The sequence below is a fragment of the Panthera onca genome, chromosome B4 (assembly GCF_046562875.1).
Source record: "Panthera onca isolate mPanOnc1 chromosome B4, mPanOnc1 haplotype 2, whole genome shotgun sequence".
Classification (NCBI taxonomy): Eukaryota; Metazoa; Chordata; class Mammalia; order Carnivora; family Felidae; genus Panthera; species Panthera onca.
Window position 1 is genome coordinate 61,993,594 of NC_138345.1, and position 27,963 is coordinate 62,021,556.

The 27,963-nt window shown below is 38.7% G+C and overlaps 1 protein-coding gene and 1 long non-coding RNA gene across 4 annotated transcripts in view; one reads left to right on the forward strand and one right to left on the reverse strand.

The window, feature by feature from the left end:
- FAR2 (fatty acyl-CoA reductase 2) overlaps positions 1-27,963 on the forward strand; it is a 153,081-nt gene that overhangs the window by 89,876 nt on the left and 35,242 nt on the right. For both annotated transcript variants that reach the window (XM_060658028.3, XM_060658026.3), the window contains one exon: positions 14,568-14,796. In XM_060658028.3, coding sequence (XP_060514011.1) covers positions 14,608-14,796 — 189 coding nt within the window. In that variant the 5' untranslated portion in view covers positions 14,568-14,607. The remainder of the gene's footprint in view (positions 1-14,567; positions 14,797-27,963) is intronic.
- On the reverse strand, positions 10-27,910 carry LOC132694565 (uncharacterized). 2 transcript variants are annotated; one of them, XR_009617368.3, is made up of 3 exons: positions 27,513-27,910; positions 2,087-2,189; positions 10-93 (listed from the first exon to the last, which is right to left on the reverse strand). It is a non-coding gene; the product is annotated as an uncharacterized LOC132694565 (long non-coding RNA). The 2 variants fall into 2 exon arrangements; XR_009617369.3 differs by lacking the exon at positions 27,513-27,910 and adding an exon at positions 15,475-15,570.

Sequence of the window (27,963 nt, forward strand, 5' to 3'; positions counted from 1 at the left end):
TTACCTTCATGCAAATGGGAGGTCCTGGAAGTTCAGACTGAGGCTTAGGCTGGACTGAAGCCATGCTCTGCAGTGTCCTGTGTTAGCCACATTCTATTATTGTCAGAAATGAGAATTCGTAAGTAAGCAGATTATTTTATGTATTGTTTTAAGTAAAAAAAAAAAAGTCATAGGGACAACATAGGCTTACATTAAACATGGGGACCAAGGTACAAAATATGATCTGGAATCAGAACACAATTAAATCCCCTATACTTGCATTTCTGTTACCACTTATATCTGAATCAGTGGGGTACTCATTAAAATGCATCTACTTGGGCCCTGCCCCAGCTTTCTAAATCAGAATCTCAGAAAATGGGGTCTGGTGAAAGAGCCATTTTAGCCAGCTTTCCAGATGATTCAAATACCCACTACACTTTGTGAAACACCCCCTGATTTTTTGTTCATTGATTAAATGAATCGGTTCTTCAGTTCTGACTCCTTCATTCACTGATTTAACAATATTTATCAAGCCACTTTTCATTGCATAGTATTGGGCTAGTTGGCATGTAAGCAATAATACAATATAAAATACATCTCTGGCAAGTGTTTTACTACCTAATTAGGGTGAAAAGGTGTACCCTGAATATCTATTAATAAATAAGCACAAGGTATTTGGATTCAGAGTCAAAGTAGCATTAATTGTATAGTATATAACATCCAGAACAAGGGAAACATCATTCTGTTCTGGTCAGATGACACTTGGAATAATAATCTCTCTCATTTATTACTTTATTTGATAATTAAAACTGCTCTGTGAAGTAGATAGAATATTTTTTCACAGAAGAGAAAAAAAAACGAGTCCTAGAAATGAACTCTGCTCTGCTGCTAATTCCTACATCAGTGTTCTTCTCACTGTGCCTCTATTACACCTCACATAATTTTTTGTTGCTGTACTTAAGCTGAGACAGTTCAGAGATAGAAGAGTTTACCAGTAATGAATACTTTGGTTGAAAAACAGACAAAGGAAATAATTCCAAATAACTAAAACTTCCTCCTGTCTCTGTATTTTATGTTCAGCTACCAAGACATCAAGCAAGGATTTTGTTCATTAAAATTTGTGGGAGAAGTCTTGCATATGGTGAATGTGTTAGCAGAAAATATTAATGATTATGATGGTTCATTTTATGTGTCAATTTGGCTGGACCACAGAAATAAATTTGTGAGGGTAGTCCCAGGATCCTTGAAGACCTAAGTGGTTATTCTTCTCTGTAGTCCAGAACTTACAGTGAGGACTGCTGTCACTAAATTGGAAAACCTAAATGCGCTGAAGATCCTCGCATGGCTGGAGTCAAGTGTTGACCCTCCATTGCCAAAGTCAAGGTGGTCATGGTTCCATAATGGACAGCAGGATGAAGCATAAATCAGATTATAATCTGACTTATAGAGTGCTAGGGCATTGACTGGTTGATCATGGTGTTCCTAGAAGTGAAATATATGGGAAGCCTACTAAATTCTTGCTTGATCTGTATAAGCAGAAAAGTTCTAGGTCAACTTGAACAGAAGTCTAACTTGAATCATTAAAACAGAGTTATGACCTCTGAATCAATTCCCAGATGCAAGCCAATTTACAGATGCAGAATGAAGGGGGAAGCCAGGCCCCCTTGAAACAGGACAACTGTATATTACTAAAAATGCATTTTGTTAATCTTTTTCCCTGCCATCCCCAAAGGGACCTACAGTCTTTAACCAGGTTAACTGTATGCTGGGGAAAAAGAAAATAATAAGAACTTTTGGGGACTACCGGACAGTGGCTCTGAACTGACACTAATTCTAGGAAACCCAAAATGCCCCTGTAGTCCATCAGTCAGAATAGGAGCTTATGGATATCAGGTGATCAGGGGAGTTTTATGTTAGAACCATCTCGCACTGGGCTCAGTAGGTGTCTGTACCCATTTTTCCTCAGTTCAGAAAGTCATAATTGAAATAGATATACCCAGTAGGTGACAGAATCCCCGCAGAATCCCTTTCTTGTGGAGCAAGAAAGGCCAAGTGGAAGCCTCTAGAACTGCCTCTACCTAGTAACATGGTAGACCAAAAGAAATACCTCATTACTGGAGGGATTGCAGAGATGAGTGCCACCATCAAAGATTTGAAAGGTGCCAAGGTGGTGATTCTTACCACATTCCCATTCAACTTGACTATTTGACCTGTGTAGAAGACAGATAAATTTTGTAGAGTGACTATGGATTATCATAAGCTTAACACAGTGGTGACTCATTGATTGCAGCTGTTATACCAGATGTGGATTCATTGCTTGAGAAAATTAACACATCTCCTGGTATCTGGTATGTAGCTACAGATCTGGCAAATGCTTTGCTCTTCATACATGTTAATAAAAAAAAAAAACAGAGCAATTTGCTTTCAGCTGGCAAGGCCAGCAAGACATCTTCACTGTCCTATCTCAGGGATATATCAACTCTGCAGCCCTATGCCATAATTTAATTTGCAGGAATCTTAATGACCTTTCCCTTCCATAAGCTATCATTTTGATCCATTACATTGATGGCATTATGATGATTGGACCTAGTGAGCAAGAAGTAGCAAGTACCATAGACTTATTTGTAAGATATCGTTACCAGAGGGTGGTAACTGACAAAAATTTTATTGGTAAAGTCCAACAAAAATTCAGGAATCTTCTATCTCTGGGGGGGTTTAGGGGGCCAGTGGTGTAGGGCACATTGAAATATCCCTTCTAAGATAAAGGATAAGTTGTTGCATCCGGTCCCTCCTACAACCAAACAAGAGATATGATGCCCTACTGAGCCTCTTTGGGTTTTGGAGGCAACATTATCCTTGTTTGGGTATGTTATTCTGGCCCATTTAGCGAGTAACCCCAAAAGCCGCCATTTTTTGATGGATCCCAGAATAAGAGAAGGCTCTACAACAGGTCCATGTTGCTGTGCAAGCCACTCTGCCACTTGAGGCATATAATCCAGCAGATCCAATAGTCTTTGAAGTGGCAATGGCAGATAAGGATGCTGTTGGGAGCCTTCAGCAGGCCTCTACTGGTGAGTCATAGCACAGACTCTTAGGATTGAGAGTAAAGCCCTGCCATCCTTTATGGATAACTACGTTCCTTTTAAGAATCAGCTTTAGGCCTACTACTGGCCTTAGTGGAAACTGAACACCTAACCATACCACTAACTTATCATGCAACTTGAGCTGCCCATCACGAACTGGATCTCATCTGACCCACCAAGCCATAAAGCTGGGCATGCACATCATCATCAAATACAAGTTTTACATATCTGATCAGGCCCAAGAAAGCCCTGAAGACACAAGTAGACCCATGAAGAAGTGGCCCAAATGCCCATGGTCCCCACTAGTGCTATACTACCTTTTTTCTCTCAGCCTGCATCTATGACCTTGTGAGGAATTCCTTATAATCAGTTGACAGAAGAAGAGAGAGATGTAGGTACCACCCAAAGTGAACAATTGCTTCTCTCTGGGACATCCCCAAAGGATAGTGGTGAAGGGAAATCCTCTCAGTGAACAGAATGTCAAGCAGTGAACCTGGTTATTCACTTTGCTTGGAAGGAAAAATGGCCAGATGTATAACTGTATACTGATTTATGACCTATGGCCAATGGTTTGTCTGGATGGTCAGGAACTCAAAAGAACATGATTAGAACACGAAAGAACATTGACAACAAAGAAGTCTGGGGAAAAGGTATGTGGAATGAGCCAAAATGTGAAGATATCTGTGCACCACATAAATGTTTACCAAAGAGTGGCCTTGGCCAAGGAAGATATTAATAATCAAATGGATAGGATGACCTATTCCTGTGAATACACAGCTACCCCTTTATCCCCCAATAGACTCATAAACAAAGTGGTCATAGTGGCAGGGATGAAGGTTATGTGTGGGCTCAGTAACACAGACTTGTGCTCGCCAAGGCTGACTCATCCACAAATACACTGGTGAGTGCCCAGTTTGCCAGAAAAGGAGACCAACACTGAGTCCCCAGGTGATAAGCCAGCTACCTAGAAGCAGATTGATTACAATGGACTACTTCTATCATGGGTCGGTGTTTTGTTCTTGCTGAAATAAAGGATGTGGATTTGCCTTCCCTGCATGTAATACTTCCACCAAAACTACCATGAACAGACTTATAGAATGCCTACCCACCATCATGGTATTCCATACAGCATTGCTTCTGATCAAGGAACTCAATTCAGAACAAATGAAGTGTGGCGATGGGTTCATGCTCATAGAATTCACTGGTCTTATCATGTTCATCACCATCCCGAAGCAGCTGACTTGACAGAATGGTGTAATGGTCTTTAGAAGACTCATTTATAGTGCCAGTTATGTGGCAGTACCTTGAAGGACAGGGGCAAAATTCTCCAGAAGGCTGTATATGCTCTGAATCAGCATCTAATAGATCATGCTATTTTCTCCCATAGCCAAGATTCACAGGTTCATGAGTTAAGGGGCAGAAATGAGAGTGTCACCACTCACTATTACCCCAATGACCCACTATCAAAAATTTTCTCCCTCTCCCCATGACCCTGTGTTCTGCTGGCTTAAAAATCTTAGTTCCAAAGGGAAGAAAGGTCCTACCAGGGGACAGAACAATGATTCAATTGAACTGGAAGTTAAGCCTGCTGTCTGGCCACTTTGAATATCTCATGCCTCTGAATCAACAAGCAAAGAGGGGAGTCTCTGTGCTGGCTGGGGGAGTATTGATCATAACTACCAAGAGGAAACACATTGGAGGTAAGGAAGAGTGTGTCTGAAATATAGGCGATCCCTCAGGGCATCTCTTAGCATTATAATGCCCTGTGATTGAGGAGCCAAGATGGCCGAACAGCATGGAAGTTTTTTGTGTGTCTCGTGTCCATGAAATACAGCCAGACCAACACTAAACCATCCTACACACCTAGAAAACTGATTGGAGGATATAATGCCCTGTGATCAAGGTCAATGAAAAACTACAATGACCCAATTCAGAGAGGACTGATGATGACCCAGACGCTTCAGGAATGAAGGCTTGGGTCATGCCCACCAGGTAAAGAATCCTGGCCCACTGAACTGCCAACTGAAATGTAGTTACAAATACCATGTGACTAGTTACAGAAATGATGACTATAGTTGTCATGATTATTTTTGTTGTTTTGTTATGAATACATTTGTGTGTCTGTGTAAAACAAATGTTTTCCTCACTATCTAATCCTCTTATGTGAAATAAGATATATTAATTTTGTATCTTAGTATTTAACTGATTTCAACTTTATGTCATAGTATTTTAAGTTATAGGATATCAGAAAGAAGAGTAAATATTACCCAAAGACTTTGCATCCTCTTCTGGGGAAAGAGTTAGTATGTTTTAGTTGTATGCAGGATAGTTATATAATGTTGGGCAGAAGTATAAGTTTGCTATTGTCATTATTTTGGAAATTATGGTTTAAGGAGATTTGCGTGGGTGCCAAGTCAACAAGGGTGGACTTATGATGTTTAATTTTATATGTCAACCTGGCTAGACCAAGTGCCCAGATATTGGTCAAACATTATTCTAGATATTTCTATGAAAGCGTATTTGAATGAGATTAGCATGTAAACCAATGGACTTTGGGTAAAGCAGATTACCCTCCATAGTGTGAGTGAGCCTCATGCAATTACTTGAAGGACTCAATTGAACAAAGACCGACTTCCCCCAAGAAAGAATTCTACCTTTGGTCTTAAACTGCAACTCTTCCTTGAGTCTCCAGCCTGCAGATTTTGGATTTACCAAGCTTCCATAATCTCATGAGACAGTTTCTTAAAATTCCCTCCCCACTCCCACACACACATTTTTCTCCCCATCTCCCTCCCTCCCTCCCTTCCTTCCTCTCTCTCTCTCTCCCTCTCTGTCTCTCTCCCCTCCCACTTATTTCTCTCCTCCCTCTCTATCTCTATTTTTGTCTTCCTCTGTCTGTTGATGGATGGATAGATAGATAATCTATGTCATGTCATCTTTAAAAAAATAGTCTTTAGTTCTAAGCAGAGCATGAAAAAGTAGGTTAGCTTACTATCCATTCAGTTGGGTTCCTTTGGTCATTGTGTTGATAGATCAACTATTCTTTTATTTACAACCTGACCAATTTATAATTAATCAAGACAAAATAGGAAGCATCAGGATTTCCATTTGATTGTGACTCTTGATACCATTTTAGAATATTCACATGTTGCCTATTGTTTGACTTACCTATAAGCAATAATAATGGTGCTATGCATTTTTATAATGCTTTACCATTTAGGAAGAATGTTTACATTTTAATTATTCACACCTAACCCAGTAGGTCTCATATTGTAGGCAGTCTACACACCTATTTAATCAATTATGATGAAATGATGAGTTTAGGTCATATTTTTCCTTTTTCATCTTTGTTAAGTTTAGAGGGCTTTTTGGAACACTTACTAATGAGCTAAGCACAAGGAAACTAAGAAGAATGTGTTAAGGTGATTAGTAAATTTTGTGTTTCTAAAGCCAGCCTGGACTGTCCTTCCCCCTTCAGAACTCTTTCCAAATTGGTTTTTCCTGACTATGGCTCATTGCTAATGTGATTAGTGAGGCTGTGCCCCCAACAGTTGCCCACAATACCCCTGGGGGTTAGTATGTCCCCATCAAGAACTTAAAAGTTCTCGTGGAAAGACTTTATATAACAAGCCCACAGTGAAAGGTATCTAAGTTTATTGCTGAATTGTGGAGACTAAAGATAAATAAAAAAGAAAGAATTCTGATGAAAACTCTTTTTTTCCTACTAAGTACTTGAAAGCAGATATGTGACTTCTATACAGACTCTTAAGGCTTGGATTAATGACGTCTCTATAGTTTATTGTAAAAGGCCTGTCCATATTTTCACAAACATGTAAATGCCACAAATCAATAGCCTGCCTCTATCCCCAAAGATGGGAAAATGAGACAGATGCATTTGCTTCACTAAAAAGGTCTACTCCATAATTGGAGTAAGGTTGATAGGAATTATTGTCAAGTTATTTTACTTATCCAAAAATGTTCATCTCTCTGTTCATGTGTGTTTGTGTATGCATTAGGCTGCTCGAGCTACTATAATAAAATACCACAAACTGGGTGGCTTTAACAGACATGTATTTCTTATAGTTTTGGAGGCTATAAGTCCATAATTGAGGTGCAAGCAAATTCAGTTTCTGGTGGGAGCTCTCTTCTTGGCTTGTAGACAACTCCCTTCTCTGTACCTACTTACATGGCCTTTCTTTGGTGCCTAATGTTTAAGGAGAGACTGTTCTTTGGTGTCTCTTCCTCTTCTTATTAGGATGCCAGTCCTGTCAAATTAGGGCCCCACCCTGATGATCCCATGTAGCCCAAACACCTTATATCCAAATGCCATCACAGTAGGTGTTAGAGTTTGAACTTATGCATTTGGAGAGGACATAATTCAGGCCATAAATAGTGTTTAATGTAATTTTAGCTACATTTTAAAAAATATTTAAACACATTTTAAACAAATGAGGTTTGGGGGCACCTGGGTAGCTCAGTCAGTTGAGCATCTGACTCTTGATTTTGGCATAGGTCAAGACCCCAGGGTCATGGGATTGAGCCCCTCAAGGGGTTCTGTGCTGAGCGTGGAGCCTGCTTAATACTCTCTCTCTTCCTCTGCCCCTCTCCCCAGATTGTACTCTCTCTCTCTCTCTCTCTAAAAAAAAAGAAAAAGAAAATAAACTAAGGAGGCTTGTTTTGCAAATTTCTTTGTACCTTTAGTGCCCACAGCAAAAGAAGAGCCTATAAAAATACCAGCTGCCATGACTTTCTGGGAACTTTTTCAAAGTATATATTATTAAATTACCATTTAAAATCATGGAAAGAAATTACAGACATGAAAAGAGACTCTTTCCCTTTAATCCTATCACACTATTATACAGCTACTGTCATTGATTTCACCCACACATCCCCCCATTCTTTCCCACAGGGGTCTGTAATGGACATTAATGATGCTTCACAAGTTTGTGGTCTCCTTTTTTTCATTGAATAATATTTTGTAAATGCATTTATGTGATTAATTCAACACATTTATTGAAAGAATTTCAACCGTTCAATTTTGATGAAGCAGAACAACTTTCATTTACTGAGTTTTACAAAATAGCATCAATTTTCTTCAATAGATCAGCCCATATTACCAGGCTCATTGCCAACTGACACTCCATTTGCCTACATGAGATATATCTTAATACACATCATGTCTGAATTTTCACAAAGAGTAACAGAATTATCTATAGATGAGATTGACTCAATTATTTATAGAATTATTAATATACAGTAACCAATACTAAATGGCTTTCCTTGGCTGATCTCCTGTTGGCCCAATTGCTATTCTTTCCAAAGTTTGCCCATAATCAGTTTAGATGGATAAAATTGAGAGGCTCAATCTATATGAAATGTGGGGTTCATAGTCTAACTTAAAGCACAGAGACCAGAAGAAATTTGGTTAAATAAAAAGGGGGTAATCTTTCTCTGAAGAAATCTTCCTTCATCTTCACTTTGAGTACTATCAGAATTTGCCATGCATGTAATTCGCTTGGGTAAATATACTTAGCCATGAAGGATTTAATATAGGTAAAATGGGGGTAGCAGTGGATCTTATTTGTGCTTAGCTTCACAAGCAGAAATTTAAGCCTTGAATCTTGATTTTTTAGTATGATGTGCTGCATATTATAAAATGAGAATTGAAGAAGGTCCAAGAACAATGATTCTCTGAAGAAGAGGCAATTTTTCCCGAGAGCCCATTTAGCGAAGTCTAGACATACCTGGCTGAGGAAGAGTGAGGTTATTACCATCTAGTGAATAGAGGCCAAGGATGCAAGTAAAGACTTTACATTGTACCGGACAGCCCCCTCCCCCAAACATTTATTCATCTTTAAATGTTTATAGTGCCAAGACTAAGAAACCTTGGTTATGTAAGATTCCTGAGAGGCAAAGAACCTTGTTGGGTTTTTTTAATGTTTTTTTTCTGAAGGACTATCAAGAAATTTGGGCAAACTTGTCTCCCTTACATTTCTGAATCTTAATTTTTTTTATTTTCCAGAAGAACCATTCAAAGAATAATTCCCATATGCTGAAACCAGCAAAAATGTATCTAACTTGGCACAACAATTATGATTCAGGATTTTCACATCTGTTCTCTAGAAATGAGAACAGCCTCATTTTACTACCAAAAGGATAGTAAAAACTAGCTATTTCTACTCATGACCATGGGAAATGATCTTAAGGAGAAAGCTCCAGAATAGAAAGGAAGAATCTAAGCTGCCTACAGCCTATTCACTGCTATTCCCAGTGCCTACCCAGTATCAGGCACGTAGTACGTGTTCAACAAACATGCACTGGCTGATTTTCATAGGCTCCCTCATTTATCATTCAAGTGTCATACATCCTACATTATACAGGATGATTCTGAAAGTTGTCAAAGTGGCTTAGGCTTCCCACAAGCCATATCACGAGCATGAGGGACAAGAAATTGTCCTTTGCTCTCTGCACTGGCAATCAGAAGATATGAAAGGCAAACCATTACCTGGTCAGCTGTCCTAAACGTATTACTCCTTGAAGAGTTGCATATCATCCATTACTGAATGTAAGGTTATTTTAATTTTTAAAAGAGTTAATTATTTTAATGAATTATATTCAGGGTTAACAGTCCCTGGACCTTGCAAGTTTAATACCCGGAATAGAATTCAGGGAGCCAAATTTCACATAGGAGTTTCTGGGGCCAGTGTTAAGCCATATATTGGGAGTGGAAGCAAGAAGTAGAGGAAACATCTCTGATACAGCTTTGATCAGAGGATGAGGAATTCCCTGACATTTTTCAGAATCGCTTGTCTTGATCAGAGTCTTGGCCACACTCCTCTGCCACCTGCCCTTGACAATTGGGTAAGGAGTGCCAGGAAATACTGTTTTATGTTTTGTTTTCCTGTCGGAGAACTCAGTGTTCTCTGCCATGGTTTGGGTTGTATTTGAGAAGTAGTTGGACTCCAGACAGAGCAGGCAAATTCCGTTCTTTGGGGACACATCAACCCTTCCTTTGTTCTATAAGAAATGGGCTCATTAGAAATATATTACCTGCTTCCCGAAATTTTTTATCACATGCTACAAAACTGTGTCTGGGATCAAAATATGTGGACAGTAATGGGGCACCTGCGTGGCTCAGTCAGTTAAGTGTCTGACTTTGGCTCAGGTCATGATTTCTTGGTTCATGAGTTTGAGCCCCACATGGGACACTGTACTGACAGCTCAGAGCCTGGAGCCTGCTTCAGATTCTGTGTCTCCCTCTCTCTGCCCCTCCCCTGCTCAAGCTCTGTCTCTCTCTCTTTCTTAAAAATAAATAAACATTAAAAACATGTTTTTTTATATCTTAATAGTATATTTGCATGGAAAGTAACCCTATCCAAACTCAGTTTCTCTTCTGTATTTCCCTGCCAACCAAGCTCATTTATGCCTAATATACTAAAGGGGTATGATTCCAAAACATTTTTATATAAAAAGGAATTGGCAAGGGTCATCATCAAGTAGAGTTGCATTTGGGGAAAACAGTTTACTTGGCTGGATGGTTGATTGAGTTGTAAATCACCTCTTATTTCCAAAAGAGAATATTTAAATGCATAATACAGAGTACTTAAAATAAATGTCAAAAGGAAAAACCAGAAGTTATTAAGAGGAAAAACATATAATACAGTGACTGTATTAATAGCTAATACTTAGTATATACTATAGGAAACTAAGAGCTTTCTTTTTTTATTGACATTATTAACATACAATGTTATATTCATTTCAGATATACAATATAATAAATAATTCACCAATTCTGTACATGGCTTAGTGCTCATCATGATAAGAGTACTCTTAATCCCCTTTGTTTATTTCATCCTTCTTCCCACCCACCCACCCTCTGGCAACCATCAGTTTGTTCTCTGTATTTAAGAGGCTGGTTTTTTGCTTGTCTTTTTTTCCTTCTTTGTTTGCTTTGTTTCTTAAATTCCATACATTAGTGAGATCATACGCTATTTGTTTTTCACTGTCTGACTTATTTCACTTAGCATTATATCCTCTAGGTCCATCCATGTTGTTGCAAATGGCAACATTTCATTCTTTTTATGGCTGAGTAATATTCCATTGTGTGTCTATACCACCTCTTCTGTGTTCATTCATCTGTTGATGGACACTTAGGTTACTTCCGTATCTTGGCTATTGTAATGCCGAGTAAGGCTTCAGTAAATATAGGGAGGCATGTATCTCTTCAGATTGGTGTTTTTGTTTTCTTTGGGTAAATACCTAATAGTGGAATTACTGGATCATATAGTAATTTTATTTTTAATGTTTTGAGAAATCTTTATACTGTTTTCCACAGTGACTGCACCAAATTACATTTCCACCAAGAGTGCACAAGGAGTCCATTTTCTCCACATCCTCACAACACTTGTTATTTCTTGTCTTTTTGATTCTACCCATTCTGACAAGTGTAAGGTGCTATCTCACTGTGGTCTTGATTTGTATTTCCCTGAGGATGAGTGATGTTGAGCATCCCTTCATGTGTCTGTCGGCCATGTGAATGTATTCTTTGGGAAAAGGTCTGTTTGGGTTCTCGGCCCATTTTTAATCAGATTATTTGGGATGTTTTGATGTATACTTGTATGGGTTCTCTATATATTTTAGATATTAAGCCCTTATTGGCTATATCATTTGCAAATATCTTCTCCAATTAAGTAGGTTGCCTCCAATTAAATATCTTTTGATGGTTTCCTTTGCTATGCAAAAGCTTTTTTATTTTGGTATAGTCCCAATAGTTTATTTTTACTTTTGTTTCCCTTGCCTGAGGAAACATATCAAGAAAAATGTTTCTATGGCCAATGCCAAAGAAATTACCACCCATGTTTTCTTCTAGTTTATGGCTCAAGGTGTCACATTTAGGTCTTTAATGAATTTTGAGTTTATTTTTGTGAATGGTATAAGAAAGAGGTCCAGTTTCATTCTTGTGCATATGGCTGTCCCGTTTACCCAGCATCATTTGCTGAAGAGACTGTCTTTTCTCCATTGTATGTTCTTGTCTTCTTTGTCAAAGATTAATTGGCCATATAAATGTGGATTTATTTCTGGGCTGTCTATTCTGATCTAGGTGTCTACTTTGTGCCAATAGAATACTGTTTTGATTGCTGAGAGTTAAAAAAAAAATTTTAATGTTTATCTTTATTTTTGAGAGAGAGAGAGGGGCAAAGTGCAAGTTAGGGAGGAGCAGAGAGAGGGGGATTCACAGAATCTGAAGCAGGCTCCAGGCTCTGAGCTGTCAGCACAGAGCCCAATGTGAGGCTCAAACTCACGAATGAGAGATCATGACCTGAGCTGAAGTCAGACGCTTTACTGACTGAGCCACCCAGGCGCCCCTGATTGCTAACAGTTTTAATGTATTCACTCATATAATTCTTACCACAGCATTATTAAGTGGATGCTTTTGTTATCTCCATTTACTGATGAGCAAACTATAGCAGAGAGAAATTCATAATTTGCCTGAGGTCACAGAGCTAATAAGTGGTAGAACTGGGATTTGATTTCAGATGGTCTTGCTTAGAACCTGTGCACTAAACTAGGATGTCATACTGCCTTCCGGACTTGGTTACAGCACTTTCCTGAGTTTCAAGGCAGGCAAGACAAAACTCATCAATACTTTTCCCAAGTGATAAAATCTTGAGAAAATCATTGGATACATTGCAGCACAAATAGCATTATTGAACATGACCAAAATTATGATTGCTATTTTGCACCAAATCCAAATGTGTTCTTCAAAATAGTATTTTTCACATCAGCCTTCAATAAGAGGGGTTTAAATAGGGACTCAGGGGATATAGCTAACATGATTTGAAATCCAGATTTCCTAAAGTGAATAGTGTTGATGATTGGGTGTGATTTCTGTCACCGATCCCTATTTTATTTGCATTTGTAACAGTCTATAATTATCTTGTTTGCATATTTACTTACTTTTGTGTTGCTGGCCTCTTCTGCTAAAGGGAATGCAAGGGTCTGTTTGCCTTATTCATCTCTTAATCTTTGGAACTTTGCACAGATGCCGGCATGATAGGTCCTGAAAATTACTTGTTGAGTGAATTCATGAGTGAATGAATCCTCCAAAGGCAAAGAGCTCTGCCCAAGAACAGCCTCAAATTCCTTACAGTATAAACTATGTCTATAATTACAATTTGTAAGTTATGACTATGAGAAGTTAAGGAGTTCGTTGAGGAGTTACTGGCAGAGTAATCCTGACTGGACTTGACAAGGCAGGGTGCTGACTCTTCTGCCTGTTTTTGTCTTCTTCACGAGCTCTGATGTTAGGGCCAGTCCCTGGGCTTGTGTTTTGCAAGATCAACCCAACCCCATCCAGCAGATTGCCGGGGAGTGGCTACAGATGGCCGTCCGTGACAATGACAGAAAGGAAGTCTGCACCCACACCACAGCACTGTTTCATTCAAAGCTCTCCACCACTGCTTCCAATGGACAGTTTTAAACCCGGGCTTAAAGACAAAACACTTCACGTTGCATGCCTACAGCATATGGTGCCTTTTCCAGGAGGCCCAGGATCCAAATGCCGCATGTGGCTTCCCCCTACCAGATTTGCTCCTTCTCTGTGTTCCTGGCAACGGCCGGAAACGGACAATAGATCACCTGGAGCCACTTCAGGGTTAACAAAGTCCCTGGTCTGTGGCTTCACTTGTTCGAGCTTCTCTGCCCTTTGTCTCTTGCCACGTTTCAACCCTAAGAATAGCTACCATACAGGGAAAGGGAGGCATGGGGCCCCTTTTTAGCTCAAGGAAGAGAAAAGCATATTTATTCAGAAATGGCTAGGTAGGCAAAGGCCTGTTAGTTCAAGTGAGACCAAAAGCTATTTGTTCCAATATTTTCTGTAAATAAAACTGCCACTGTAATAGTAATTCCATCATAAGTTTCAAAAAATGTGATGGCTGTTCTCAGCTTAATTTTCACAGGCTCTGGGGCCACTCCTAGCCTTATCATTTACATTCTCGTAACCCTGAACTCCTTTTATTTCCTCCATATAACACAATCTATAGCTTGTACCTTTGCTTTTGCTTTTGGACTGGGACACCTTTACCCCAGCCCTTCTCTGCCTTCCAGTTTTACCTCATGCATCACCACCTATTCAGGCGGGCCTTTCTGCAATTTCCAGATCCTGCTGTACACCCCGCCTCTGTGACCCCCTTTGTTTTAGCACTCACGTATTATATTTAATGATGTATTTAGGTGTTGGCCTCCGTTTGAATAAGAACAATTTATTGAGGGCAAGAACCATGTCTCACTCATTTTTTGCCCACAATTCCTGGCATAAAGTCTGGCATTTAATAAAGTGATCTCAATAAATCTCGATTGAAATGAATCATTTGTCAATAAACCATGATGTCCTCACTTGGGCCTTTTTCTACATTCAAAACTCCTGGAAGCATCAGAAACATTTTAAATGACTGCATTTTTGAGCTTCTGAGAATGTAACATTTTGTTATTTCCTTTCCTTTTCAGGAACCTCTTTCCATAGCTATAAAAGACAAAGAGAAGAATCATGTCCATGATTGCAGCTTTCTATGGTGGCAAGTCCATTCTCATCACTGGGGCCACAGGCTTCATGGGCAAAGTGTTGATGGAGAAGCTGTTTCGCACCAGCCCAGACCTGAAAGTCGTTTACATCCTTGTGAGGACCAAGGCTGGCCAGACTACGCAGCAGAGGGTTTTCCAGATCCTAAATAGTAAGGTATGCCTTAGGGGAAGAGCCTTGGGGCAAGATGACTCACTACAGTATTCCCTGACAGCCCCAGATTGCAAGTGGGGGGGCCAGGATGCCTGGGCAGGTAGAGGAGAGGAGACAAGATGGCAATCAGGTGCTCATAGAAATCTGTGGTGTTTTCCTGTAGGAGAAGAAAGAGGGCATAGGCTCTGTCCAGGGCAGGTGAGCAGATACTCTATGCTCTGGAAATTACTGAGTAAGAATCAAAAATGCTAAAATCCCCAGAGTGGACTCTCCAACCTCAAAATCTGTCAAAGTTCAACAGAACCCTTTCCTACTTCTAAATTCAAGGTAGTTCCCCCCCCCGCCAAGTTTTGGATATTCTATTCTATTCTGAACAGGTATGATTAGTAAGTAGCCATGCGATAATACTTGGCAGTTGTCCACACTCCACAAGGTTTAGGTGTTACATACTTATCTATGGTAACTTGGTATTTGTATTATTCCATAGGTTCTTCTAAGGGGAAAACATGGAACATGAAATATTACATACATAAATGAGCATTTGCGTATCAGACCCCCTCACTCCTTAAATAAAAGATTATACGTATCCTCCCATGTTTTATAAATCTGAAGGTAGTATTGGCTTTGGTCTCAAGCATATCTTAGCTCAAATTCTGGCTTATCAGTTTATTGTCACTTTACCTCGTAAGCTCCGGTTTGCGGTGTTCAACATAGGAACAGAGACAAGGACTTCCCAGGATTGCCACAGGAATTAAATGAAAAAAAAAAAAAAAAAAAAAAAAAGGCATGTGTCTGGTTCAGAGGCCCCTTTGAAATATACAGGGTCATTTAGGGTTGGCAAAAGGAAAATTTAAATAAGGTGTTTTTCTTGTTGTTGTTTTTTTGTTTTCTTTTATAAAAAGCCTCCTTTCCCATGTGTAGGAATGCTCCCGTCTAACGGAGGCAGTATCTGTTAGCACAGCACATTACAGACACTCAGGAACCCCGATGATCACATTTATCTGCAGGTACCTGGATGAGATTTTGGTACAAATGATCATCAAGAGAATCAGGAAAGCCTCTCCTGTTTCTCATGGCTTGACTCAGCAGTGGGACAAATAATAGTAGCTGACAGTTATGTAGTTAGTACTTATGTACTTAGTATTAAGTACTTATGCACCTAGTACATGGCAGGCACCATTCAAAGGCTTTTTTGTGCCTTACCTCATTGATTTTTGCAACAGCCTGTTGAAAAAAGAATGATTCATATCCTCAATTTTCATTTTACAGATTTTATGGATGGGAACACAGGCCTGGAGTGTTAACTTACCAGAGGTCACCCAGGTGGTAAATGAGAGTCAGACTCTAGATCTCAGTCTGGCCCCTGAGGCAACACACTTGCCTCTGCCCAACACTGCCTGCTTTGTAGCTAGTGGGTCTTAAGACTAAAAGGATAAGGTGGCATAAAGCTGAAATCTAGATCCCTCTTCAGACAGCTTTGTTCACTTATATATCCCTAATGGAGTTTGTTTTTCTCACATAGCAGACATGCCTTTTTAGCTTTGTAGCCAGAGAATAGATCTCTAGATAAATACTGTGGCAGAGTCTTGTGGTCAGCACAGTCTTTACCTACTGTTCTTTTCAATGACACAACAATATTACTTTTGTCCTGGAGATCTTGATTGTACTGTATATAACTTATCTGTGAAACTGACTTGCAAATCTCCACACTTGTTCCCACTCTTGGGCTATTTATTGCCTGCTATTGACCTTTATATATAGTGGTTCTCAAAATGTGGTTTCCAGACCAGCAGGATCAATATCACCTGGGAACTGTCTGTTATCATCAGATAGTGCTTGAAAAGCATAGGCTTCACAAGGCAGACTGATCTGGGTTTGAACCTCAGCACTAACAATTAATAGCTGTGTGACGGTGGGCAAGATATATACTTGTATCTATGAGCCTTGGTTTCCTTATTTGTAAGTAGGGTAATAATATCTTGCTCACCCGAGAGTGGTCTGTCTGTCTATCCACCTCACTCTATCTCTCTCCCCTACTCAAGTCTTTCTGGATTCAAATCCAAGTCTGACATCATTAGGTATGGTATAGTTTTAACCACTATCCCCTGTGACCTCACTTTTTACTGTTATGCTAATTAGGGTTTATTGTATAGATTTCTTTTCTCCATAAATTTTACCTAAGTGAATTATGGGAGGAAAGAAATCTGTTGTGCATTAAATGGCTGATCAACTTAATATCTGTGGTAAAACACCATGTCTGCATGACCATTTTGTGGGGCTTCTTTTCTTTTTTTAGTACTTTTATTTATTGAATTCCTTGGATATCTAAAGAATCTGGAGAAGCTTATACACTATGATTATTTTTTAAGGCATCTTCTATGTTATCATTTATAACAGAAACGTTAATTGCGAAAAAGAACAGATTCCATCACTTATTGAAACAAGCCTTTGGAGGGGTGCCTGGGTGGCTCAGTTGGGTAAATGTCTGACTCTGGCTCAGGGCATGATCTTGCAGTTTGTGAGTTCAAGCCCCATGTCGGGCTCTGTGCTAACAGCTCAGAGCCTGGAGCTTGCTTCAGACTGTGTGTCTCTCTCTGTCTCTGCCCCTCCCTTGCTCACACTCTATCTCTCTCTGTCTCCCAAAACTAAATAAATGTTAAAGAAAACAGGCTTTAGTTATGCAAAGACCCATTTTCTTGGCTATGTGGAATTTGATACCTACAAAAAGATTTTCCATGGGGGGAAAAGTGATGTGCTTTATTTTATTTCTGGGCATTCAAAAACTGAAAAGTTTCCACTACAAAAATCATGAATTCTTGCCTCAGAATATGAGGATGCTCTTGCTGATTGGCTGTCAAGAATGCTGTGTTCAGGGAAGGGACAGCCCAATCCTTATTACTGACTGTGACATATAAGGTATTATGGCTCATATTCATTTTGAAACTAAAAATTCAAAAGAAAGACAAACCTTAAGATTACATTTTTAAAATATGTGAATACACTCCTTTTGCACAAAAAAAACCCCTTCCAGATTATATTAATTTTTTTGTTTTGTTTTTTGTTTTGACTTAGAGTATGTGGCTATTTAAATTCAAATTAATTACAATAGTGAACTTTAAAATTCAGTTTTCAGTCATAGTAGCCATATTTCAGTGCTCAATAGCTACGTGTGCTGCTGGCTGCTTTACTGTACAGGTATAGAACATTTCTATAATCCCAGAGTTTTAGACAGCATTTATTTAGATGACTGAGTGTCTTGTATGGAAGGACCATGCTGTGATTAAGATTTTCATGCTGCCCCTCATTTTAATTAACTCTACACTTACTGAAGTGCTTGCTTATGTGTCACACGTATGCTAGGCACTAAGGATATGAAGACAAAAATGACACGGCCAAGTCAAGTGATGGAGATAGTCATGTAAAACATGATTACAATGCAACACGAGTTCTCCAGAGAGAGGAAACCAAAGGGCAGTCTAAGCGGGAAGAACCACACCTGCAAATGGATGGCTGGTATGGTATATTTGAGAACCTCTGGGTGACTTGCTTAGCCCCAAACAAGTGAGTTTTTAAGAACTAGAAAGGTATGCTATTTCAGGCCAGATTCTGAAAGACTACACACAATTGTATTAGTTAGCTCACTTTCAGTTGGAAGAAAACTCGATTGAAACCAGCTTAGAAAACAAAGATGATATATTGATTATACAATGGGAAACTCCAGGACCACAGTCATGGGCAGTGGGCTGGAGCTCTGGCCACCTTGGTCTGTGAATCTCTCAGCTCTGCCATTTTGTCCTAGTTTTATTCCAGTTATGAATAAGATGGTTGTTATCATTGCAAGATTCGTGTGTGTGTGTGTGTGTGTGTATACATATACATATACATATACATATACATATACATATACATATACATATATATGACAGCCTTTGGATAAAGAGAGGCTGGCTCCCCCTGAAACTCTCTTTCAAGATTGATGAAACCTCTTTTCTTGAAAACCTCGTATTTCCCCTTATATCTTACCAGCCTAGGGTAGGTTATATGTCCATTTCTGGACCAACCCCTATCACATGTGGTATGACATATACTGATTTATTCAGAAACTCCAGATCTAAGCTAACCACTGAGCAGAGGGTAAGAGTTCACTTAGATAAGTCTTTCCCCGGGGCTAGGGTGAGACCATCTTCTCCTGAGGCACAGTGGCTACATGGAGAATGGAGAACATCTGAATGATAATTTAGGTACTTCTCAAGACCCAGAAGAATGGATATTAGGAAGCAAGCATCCTGAGAAGAGCCTGGTCTCAGGAGTCACACAGACCTGAGTTGGTGTCCTCTCCCCACCAAGCAGTGTGCCTTTACATAACTGAGCCTGAGTAACCCAAATAAGGATACTAATAGCTATTGTCTTCTACACTGTTGTGAGATGTCAGTGAGCTAATACAGGAAAGACACTTAGAATAGTGCCTGGACCAGGATAAGAACTTGGCAATTATTAGTTTTTAATATTACTATTCAAATATGGAAGCTTGAGCTTTATCTTTTAGGGGATGACACTCCAGTTGAAGGCCTTTTTTTGTCTTCTGAAAGCTGGATGATTCCGCTATTTTAAATAATGGTAATAAAACAGCACTCAGCTGATGAAGATGGGAAATTAATTGTGGGATCTGTGATTGCAATGAATTTAGTTGAGTAATTGAAACAGAAATCATACTACATTTTCCCCTTACGGAAGAACTCTGCCAACTCATGGAATAGAGGATCAGCAAAATGCATTCTGATACAGAATACCTAAATGTGTTAGGCAAAATATGTTTTTATAAAATAATCTTACTGCATCACTGAGAGAAAAAGCAAGAGCAGAAACAACAATGAAAAATTAGCCACCTGAGAATTCTGAATAATCTTGGGGAGGATCTTGAATTGGGAGTGTAATCAATCACAATTCAATTAAGGTGCAGAGAAACCAAAGCTGACTTGTGGGTTAAAAAGGTGAAGTAGAATTTCTGTATGGGTTTTGTTAATGTAAAGCATAAAATAATCAGCTTTTGACATTCACTGATCTAAAACATAGCCATCAATTGGTCATCTCCAATGCAGAGATAACTGGAGGTTAGTTGTCATTTAAAACCAAGAAAAAACCAACCAGCAGCCATTTGCTGAATCCCTGAATGCTTAGAAGTCTCCATTTCTAGTCCCATAGATGTCTTCCAGTTGAAATTTTTACATTTATTTATTTTTGAGACAGAGAGACAGAGCATGAACGGGGGAGGGTCAGAGAGAGGGAGACACAGAATCTGAAACAGGCTCCAGGCTCTGAGCTGTCAGCACAGAGCCTGATGCGGGGCTCGAACTCACGGACCGCGAGATCATGACCTGAGCCGAAGTTGGCCGCTTAACCGACTGAGCCACCCAGTCGCCCCCAGTTGAAATTTTTAAAAACTGGTCTCCATATCTTTCAAGATAGTCCCAGTAGTATCAAGTCCAGCATACAAAGTTAGCTTTCTGTAAACAGTCAGGCTCACATACCCACCCCTTTGCTAAGACTGTCTTCACACATTCTCCTAAAGTCACCCTCAGAATAAAAATATTTTTCTTTTCTTAATTAAAGTTTTGTCCTCTCCCTAAAGAAGCCTTTGCTGTTGTAATGTGAAACTACTGAAGATATGTATAAATGAGTGTTTTAAAAGGAAACAATTACTGTAGCATCAAAATGCTCAAGAGATTGGCACATGGAAAAGTCTTCTTAAGTTTCTAGCTATTTCTGGTTTTGTAGCAAAGGCATTCATTATTCTTTCATAAATTTTTGATGTACGTGGTCAGATAGAAGCATGCAGAATGGACAGATCTGGGGCTTCTACCTAAAAGGGGAATAATGTAGTTTAACATTTTTGTAGCATCATATTTTAAAAGTGAGAATATTCCATATGAATTCTAGTTTTCTTCTATTTGGTTAGAATTTGGGGGGAAGGTGCAAGTTGGTTATTCCAAATATGTGGCTGCCACAATCAACTTTCCAAGATAGGGTTATACTTCAGGGAATATGCCCATAAACCTTTGATTTCCTAATAATTCTGTCTGCTTTTATGATCTCCTAATGTCAAATCCAGTAGGAGTAAAAGAGTCTTACGTTTGGCAGATAATACACCATTTTCTCAAGTGTATTGGATTAGCCAAAACACATTTATTACACATTTAACACATTTATTACCCCAACTTTTCCCTCTAAATTTTAAGTCTAAGACATTTCCATTGTCATTACTCTCATGTGTTATCACTGTCCACTTGGTAGGTAATCAACCAAATTTGTTGAATGAACAAGTTTAATGCATTCTAGTTTCTCAGTGGTCTTGTCTGAGTCCAGGCCAAACTTTAGTCCTATTGTATGGCCACTCTTGCTCCTGGTTTTTACTCAGAAGAACTTTACTATCTGGGTTAGTGTTTCTTCTGATAGGCCTCTGATTCTGCAAGTATTTATTAAATATCATCCACAAATCAAGACCCAGTTTCTATTCTGTCACTTAACTTTATTTTGACATAGACAGGGTGCTTTAAATGCAATCATACCTTATTCCTAAGTGAGGCCTGGTATCATTTTTAAGCAATATTTCTCTTAATTCATACATAGCAATGTATGAATTCTAATTCATCTCAAAGTACAACGGTATTCTTTTTTTTTAATTTTTTAATGTTTATTCAGTTTTGAGAGACAGAGAGCAAACGGGGGTGGGCAGAGAGAGGGAGACACAGAATCCGAAGCAGGCTCCAGGCTGTGAGCTGTCAGCACAGAGCCTGACGTGGGGCTCGGACTCACGAACTGTTGAGACATGACCTGAGCCGAAGTCAGGGACCTAACTGACTGAGCCACCCAGGCGCCCCTCAAAGTACAATGGTATTCTTAAAAGGTAGATAAAGGTATGTTATGTCATATCAGGTAAGTTAGGCTTGGAAGTATGTCTTTTCTTAATTTTTTTTTTTTTTTTTTTAGAGAAAGAGCCTGAGTTGGGGAGAAGGAGAGAGAGAAAGAGAGAGAGAGAGAGAATGAATCTTGAGTAGGCTCCATGCATAGCGCAGAGCCCCACCCAGGGCTCAATCCCATGACCTTGGGTTAATGACCCAGACTAAAATCAAGAGTTGGACATTCAAATGACTGAGCCACTCAGGTGCCCATGGAAGTTTTTCTTTAAGACATAATAAATTAAAGTGTTATCAGTTTGCCTTTGATTCCCACTATGTCCCCAGGAAATACAGTCAAGAGAACATCTGTTGTATCTATCAAAATTCATGCATCTGATTCATTTCTTTCCTTTCATTGTATGGACAGATACCACCTCTCGCTTCCTGATTCCGTGCTTTCAGAGGGAGACAATTAAGTGGGAAATGCTTTGGAAAAAAGGTTGTTTTTCATCCTTTGGCCACATGGAAGTGGGGCTCATGAATCAGAACAGACCAGTTTTCTTATATATAACTAAGTTTCTGAAGTATTTTCAGAGCACTTAAGGGAAGTGCTCTATATCAATAGAGGGACAGATATCTGAATTGATAGCAGATTCTTGAAGACTTTCTCACAAAGACAATTAAGCTGGCACTCTAAGAAAACAACCAGAGACACACAAATATTGTACCAATATATTATTGTAGTATGATTTATAGTAGCAAAAACTAGAATCAATCTGAATGTTCCACAGTCGAGGAATGATAATATAAACAATACATACATTTGTTAGACTAGTATGTAGGCATTAAAGGTCATATTTTATAAACTATTAAATGACATGAGAAAACACTTCTCATATATTGAGTGCAAAAAAAGTTATGCAAAACCATATTCAGTATCACCTCAACAAACGTCCTTAAATGCGGGTAGGATCTTGAGTTAATTCTATTTTTTGGAACTTCCAACTTTTCAAATTACAGTCATCATGAGCATGTTTACTTTTATGGTAAGGCAGAAAGCATCCTCTTTCATAGTGAACAAATGAGAGCAGGAATATTTTCCCAAAGTCTTGCAAATACAGTAACAATGAACATGTTTCACATTTATAGTGGGGGAGGAAACACCCACTTTTTAAAAAAGCCAATAAGCAAGGCAGCAAGGCAACCATGAATTTCCAAAACTAGGTCATCAGATATAAGTTCAGTTGATTGTGAGTTTTGAAACTGTTTATCAAAATTAAATAATTTGATTTGATTTGTATTAGAAATATGATTCTAGCATTATTATTTTTTAATCTTCTAGTTTATTTCATAAAATCTGAGAAACATCTAAGGAAAAAAAGCCAGATACCATGTGCTGAAATGTGAATATGCTCATCACAGACCCGTGCTGTTCAAATCATGGGTCCCCAGGGCTCCCATGCTGGCCGCTTAGTTCTTACTTATGAAAAATGTATTCATTTTTCAACGAACCAGCTTTTCACTGTAGCAAAAACAATTTTAGATAGAGAAATTGATATTTTATCTATTTTGCTATCTTGAATATGGCTTTGCTTAACAAGACATGGCTTTTCCCCACTACAGCAGGTAATGGGTTGCCAATAACTCATTCAGTTATCAAGTTCCAAGAAATGTGTTTTGAGGGTCTTTAGTGTCTTAAAGATGTGTTCCTTTTTACAACAATCATGCCCTACTTATACCAATTTAGGGTCTTAAATTGGTTGTAATCTATTCCTAACAACTGTTTAAGAAAACATCAAGGAGACAATGTCCGTATTTGAAAAATAAAACCCCAGGTAGTTGAATTATATTAAGAGGTAGTTAATTAAGAGTGATTGAGAGGTTAGTATCTAAAAAATGTTTTATTGAGAGAATCCGTAGAAAGTTTGGGCTTCTCCTATTAAACTATAGTAATCAAAAAAGGGAAAGGTTGCCATGAGATTATGCTGGGTGTAGAATCATCTGAACATAATCAGTAACATTATGCTGGGTTTAGATGCTGGGTTTTTTAATCCTCCGAGAAGACCAGGCAAAACTCAAGGTTTCCAGGGCGGGACTATCTTGTACAATGTCACTACGAAGTGGATTTTTAAACAAAGGTAGGGCTTGGCAGGTTGCACTGGATACTTCAAGTCAACTTCTCTGGAAAAATGTGAATTACTCAATAAGACCTTATTTGCCCATGAGATAAATCAACTCTGAAATACCCTGGAGAGCTGTGGTTAATGTATCATACAAGGTCACACACTGGGCTCTCAGTTCACAGAACTAACCAGGTTTAAGACAATGGGAGAGCGTTACATTTTATGAAATAGTTTATTGACTCCTTTCACAAACTGTCACTGTTTGGTAGTTTCTAGAAGGCATTAGACAAAATAATCCTTGAGAGGAAAAATAATGCATTTAAACAAATTAACTTTGAATCAAGTAACACCTGCAAAAGAAAAGTCAACAATCTGACGTTGTTAAGTATTAAGAAACACTCAACAGAAGTGTTCATTTCATTTTACGTAGAAGTTCCTTGTTAATTTTCAAAGACTTTTTCATGAGGAAAAAAGGCGTTTTCATGCTTGGTTCAAGGCTACCCTGTGTAAGATCTGCTTGTTCCCAACTTTCAAAAATGAATTTCTGATTGGCATTAATGGTTCTGTTAAATCTCTATATAAGGCAAAGGCAATTGGAAACAGAAGTTTGTATTTTAAATTCCCAAAGCCAGTTTTGTTCCGTTACTAGATTTTATTTTTCCTGAGAAACCATCCCACAAAAAGCAAGAGGATTCTATGAACTTAGGACAATTAGAATATAATCTTGCCAGGAATTTAAATTTCCCATGATTAACAAATACACAGTTTTAAAAGAGTGTAAATGGCCTTCAGTCTGACAGTTACTCAACTCAGATTAGTTGAAGCATGTTAAGCCAACCCCCTGTGGGTCATTTCCTTTCTCTTAAGAAAAAAAAAAATTAAAGAAATTGATTTAGTCCTGGGGATATAATAACAGTACCAGAAGCAATTTATTTTCCCAATCTCTTATTTTCTTTTGCAATACAATTTACTAGGTAATTCGATCTCTGGCATGATTTCACACATCCAACTTCTTTCCTTCTTTTTCAATTTCTTCCAGTGATATCAGGTCTCTTCTTAAAAGCTTCATATTGCCCATACTCATTTCACTCAAAAAGTCATCAAGCCACAAGATTCAACTTGACTCTGGAATACATTCAGTTTGCAGAGGTATCCGGATCACATGGTATAATCAGAAACCTTTGATGACCTAGCAAATACACACACACACACACACACACACACACACACACACACACCCGTCTGATTAGCAGCTTTTGAAAACTGAGTATTATTGTATATGTGGAAAAGGAGTTTTCCTATTATCAAGAACTGAAGTAGTAAGTACTATGCTAGGCATCTGACTTTCCTGACCCTATCTGACCCTCACACAACTCTGTGGAATGCTTTCTTGCTACTTCACAGATGACAAACTAATCCAAGAAAGGTTGTCGCCTATCTAAGGAAATCCCAAGGAAGTAACAAAGATTTTAAACACTGTTCTCTTACCTGTAAAGCTTACACCTTCCCCACCACATTGCATTGCCTCCCCAAGAAACTGCATCCTCCAAGCCCTGGTTGTCTTGGCAGTAAGCCTTGCTCTCCAGGCATTATACTTCCCAATGATGACCACTTCATTAGGAAGGGAAAACCATGGCCACCTCTGGATTAGTATCACCACTTTACCCATCCGGTAGCCTGGAGAATGCAGAGATGCCACCAATTCTGTAGAGAGTGGAAGTAATTTTAAGATTTGTTTCCATCGGAGCGCCTGGCTGGCTCAGTCGGTTAATCGTTCCACTCTTGGTTTTGGCTCATGTCTTGATCTCATGGTTCATGAGTTTGAGCCCTGCACTGTCAGTGTGGAGCCTACTTGGGATTCTCTTTCTCCCTCCCTCTCTGCCCTTCCCCCACTCACTCTATCTCTGTCTCTCTCTCAAAATAAATAAATAAACTTTAAAAAAAAAAAAAAGCAAAAAAAAAAAAAAAAAAAAAGATTGGTTTCCATCTTCCTAGCCGCCCTACCTCCTCTTTGGTCCGCGTACTTATTCTCAAGGAATTCTGTGAAAATTACCTTGGGGACATAAAACAACAAGATGATAGACTGACCACTGTGTCATCTTTGGTGTTTATCATAGATTTTTATGCAAAGTGAATTAAAAATTTTTAATGCAAAATTGCTTTTAAGAATAGCAGAATATATGCTGAATCATTAGTTCTCTGAGAACACAGAGAGTTTAACAATTAGCATTTTAGATGAATATGCAAATAAAAACACTGAGGCCCCAAGAAGTGAGTAACTTGCCTCAGTCACACAGCTAATAAATGGCAGCAGTAGGATTCAAACCCAGGCCTTCCTGACTCCAAAGAGCCTGAGATCTTTCTAGTATGCCAGGGGCTCTTACCTACAGTGTATATCAGACTCACTGGAGAACTTTTTCAAAGTACAGACACACAAGCTTCAACTCAGAACTGAGTTAGAATCTCCAGGTTCAGGACACCTAGGGCTTTGTTTTCTGTTTTTTTAAACAACTTTCTAGTTAACCCAGCTGCATGCCAAAGTTCAATAACCACACTGCTACACCATACTGCTTTATGGTCCTGTAGAAATGGTCCTTGCTGAGGTAATAAAAACTTCTATGTTAATCCTTTATATCTTATGAGAGTTATTCGTGAACTAGCAATATCTTAACATTTTGTAAATTTTCATGATAGCTTCTGCCTTAGTTTAGTTGCACTTATTTGTGTTTAACTGTTTTCAACTTAGATTATATCCTTTCTTGATAAGTCTTTCTTGTTCAAGAGCTAACTTGCAGAATCTGTTGATTTGCTCTTACACAGCATTCCAAAATTTCTCCCAAAAATGTTGTAAGCTCTTTTCTGCTTTGGACCCCTGGTGCTCCAGTCAGTATTATTAACTTTAATAATCAAAGACTCTTATGATTATTAAAGATATTATGACTTTCCACGTTCCCCTGGGAAGTAGAAACTGAATCCCCTGTGGATATCTCCAAAGTCAGGTCATGTGGGTAACAAAGTTGATTATAGAAATCCAAGTTCAGGACATCTACATTGTTTCAAAAGCATAACATAAATGTCATGCCCCCACCCCCACCCCTTGTTCAATTCCTGCTTCTAATAAAAACAGAGTTGTAGTGTCTGCCTACAGATGTCCTACCCAAGGAGATTATTGAATCCAGAAAATGTCTCTTGTCTTCTTTCTGCTGATTTTCTCATTTCGGATTTGCAGAGTTTCTCTCTTGCCTCTGGGCTGTCAGTAACTATTGCCATAAATGGAATAATCTCTTGTGTTTAAAACAAATTAAGAGAGAGAAATACTTGTCTGTGTAACATCGAATCAATAGAACACTCCTACATTTTCCAAGAGAAATGTGTAGCTTTGTTATCAGTTTGAAATGGTTAGATCGCCTCTCAGCTGTGATCTTCCAGTGACCACAGAAGTGTCCTGCCTTTGTCAAGAAAAGGTTTCAGAAAATGGAAACACAGCAGTCCTCTGCTTGAGTTTTCATATATGGCAGGTAATTACTTGCTTTTTACCTTCTCACTCCTGTGCCATTAAATAAAATATATATGAGAAGGAATATGATAAACTCTTAGAACCTAAAATAATTATATGAAGTTCCTTATTGGTGGATCTTCAGTGAAATTTTTAAAATTTCTTTTCTTCGCTCATTTTTGTTCCACCTGTTTTTTTTCTTACCTTTAGTGAATGTCTCACATCAGCAAAAGAAACTTTCAGAAGAGCTGGTGTCCACTGAGGACCCATTTGCAACATTTCCTCTGTCCTCCGGTTTTGTCATTATTACGAAAGCGAAAGCGAAGGTTCTATGCTGATCCTTTCCAGCCACGTTTGCAGTCAATGCAGAGGACCCAAGGGAACACTTTGTTCCTTCTACTTTTAGTAGTTATCCTCTGTCTTTCATCCCACCAACACAAAAGAGCTGGTAACCAAAGGATTTCAGGAATTTAGCTCCCATTCATGGTTCTGTTACTGTTCTTACAGTAATTCATTTCAATTTAACAAGCAACATTTGAGTCTTTTCAATGAACTGGGTGCAGTCAAGCGTAAAGAAATAAACAAGAATCAAGGAATTTACCAACCAGAGGGGATAATTTAAGCCCCCGACTTTAAAAATGGACACAAACTTTCA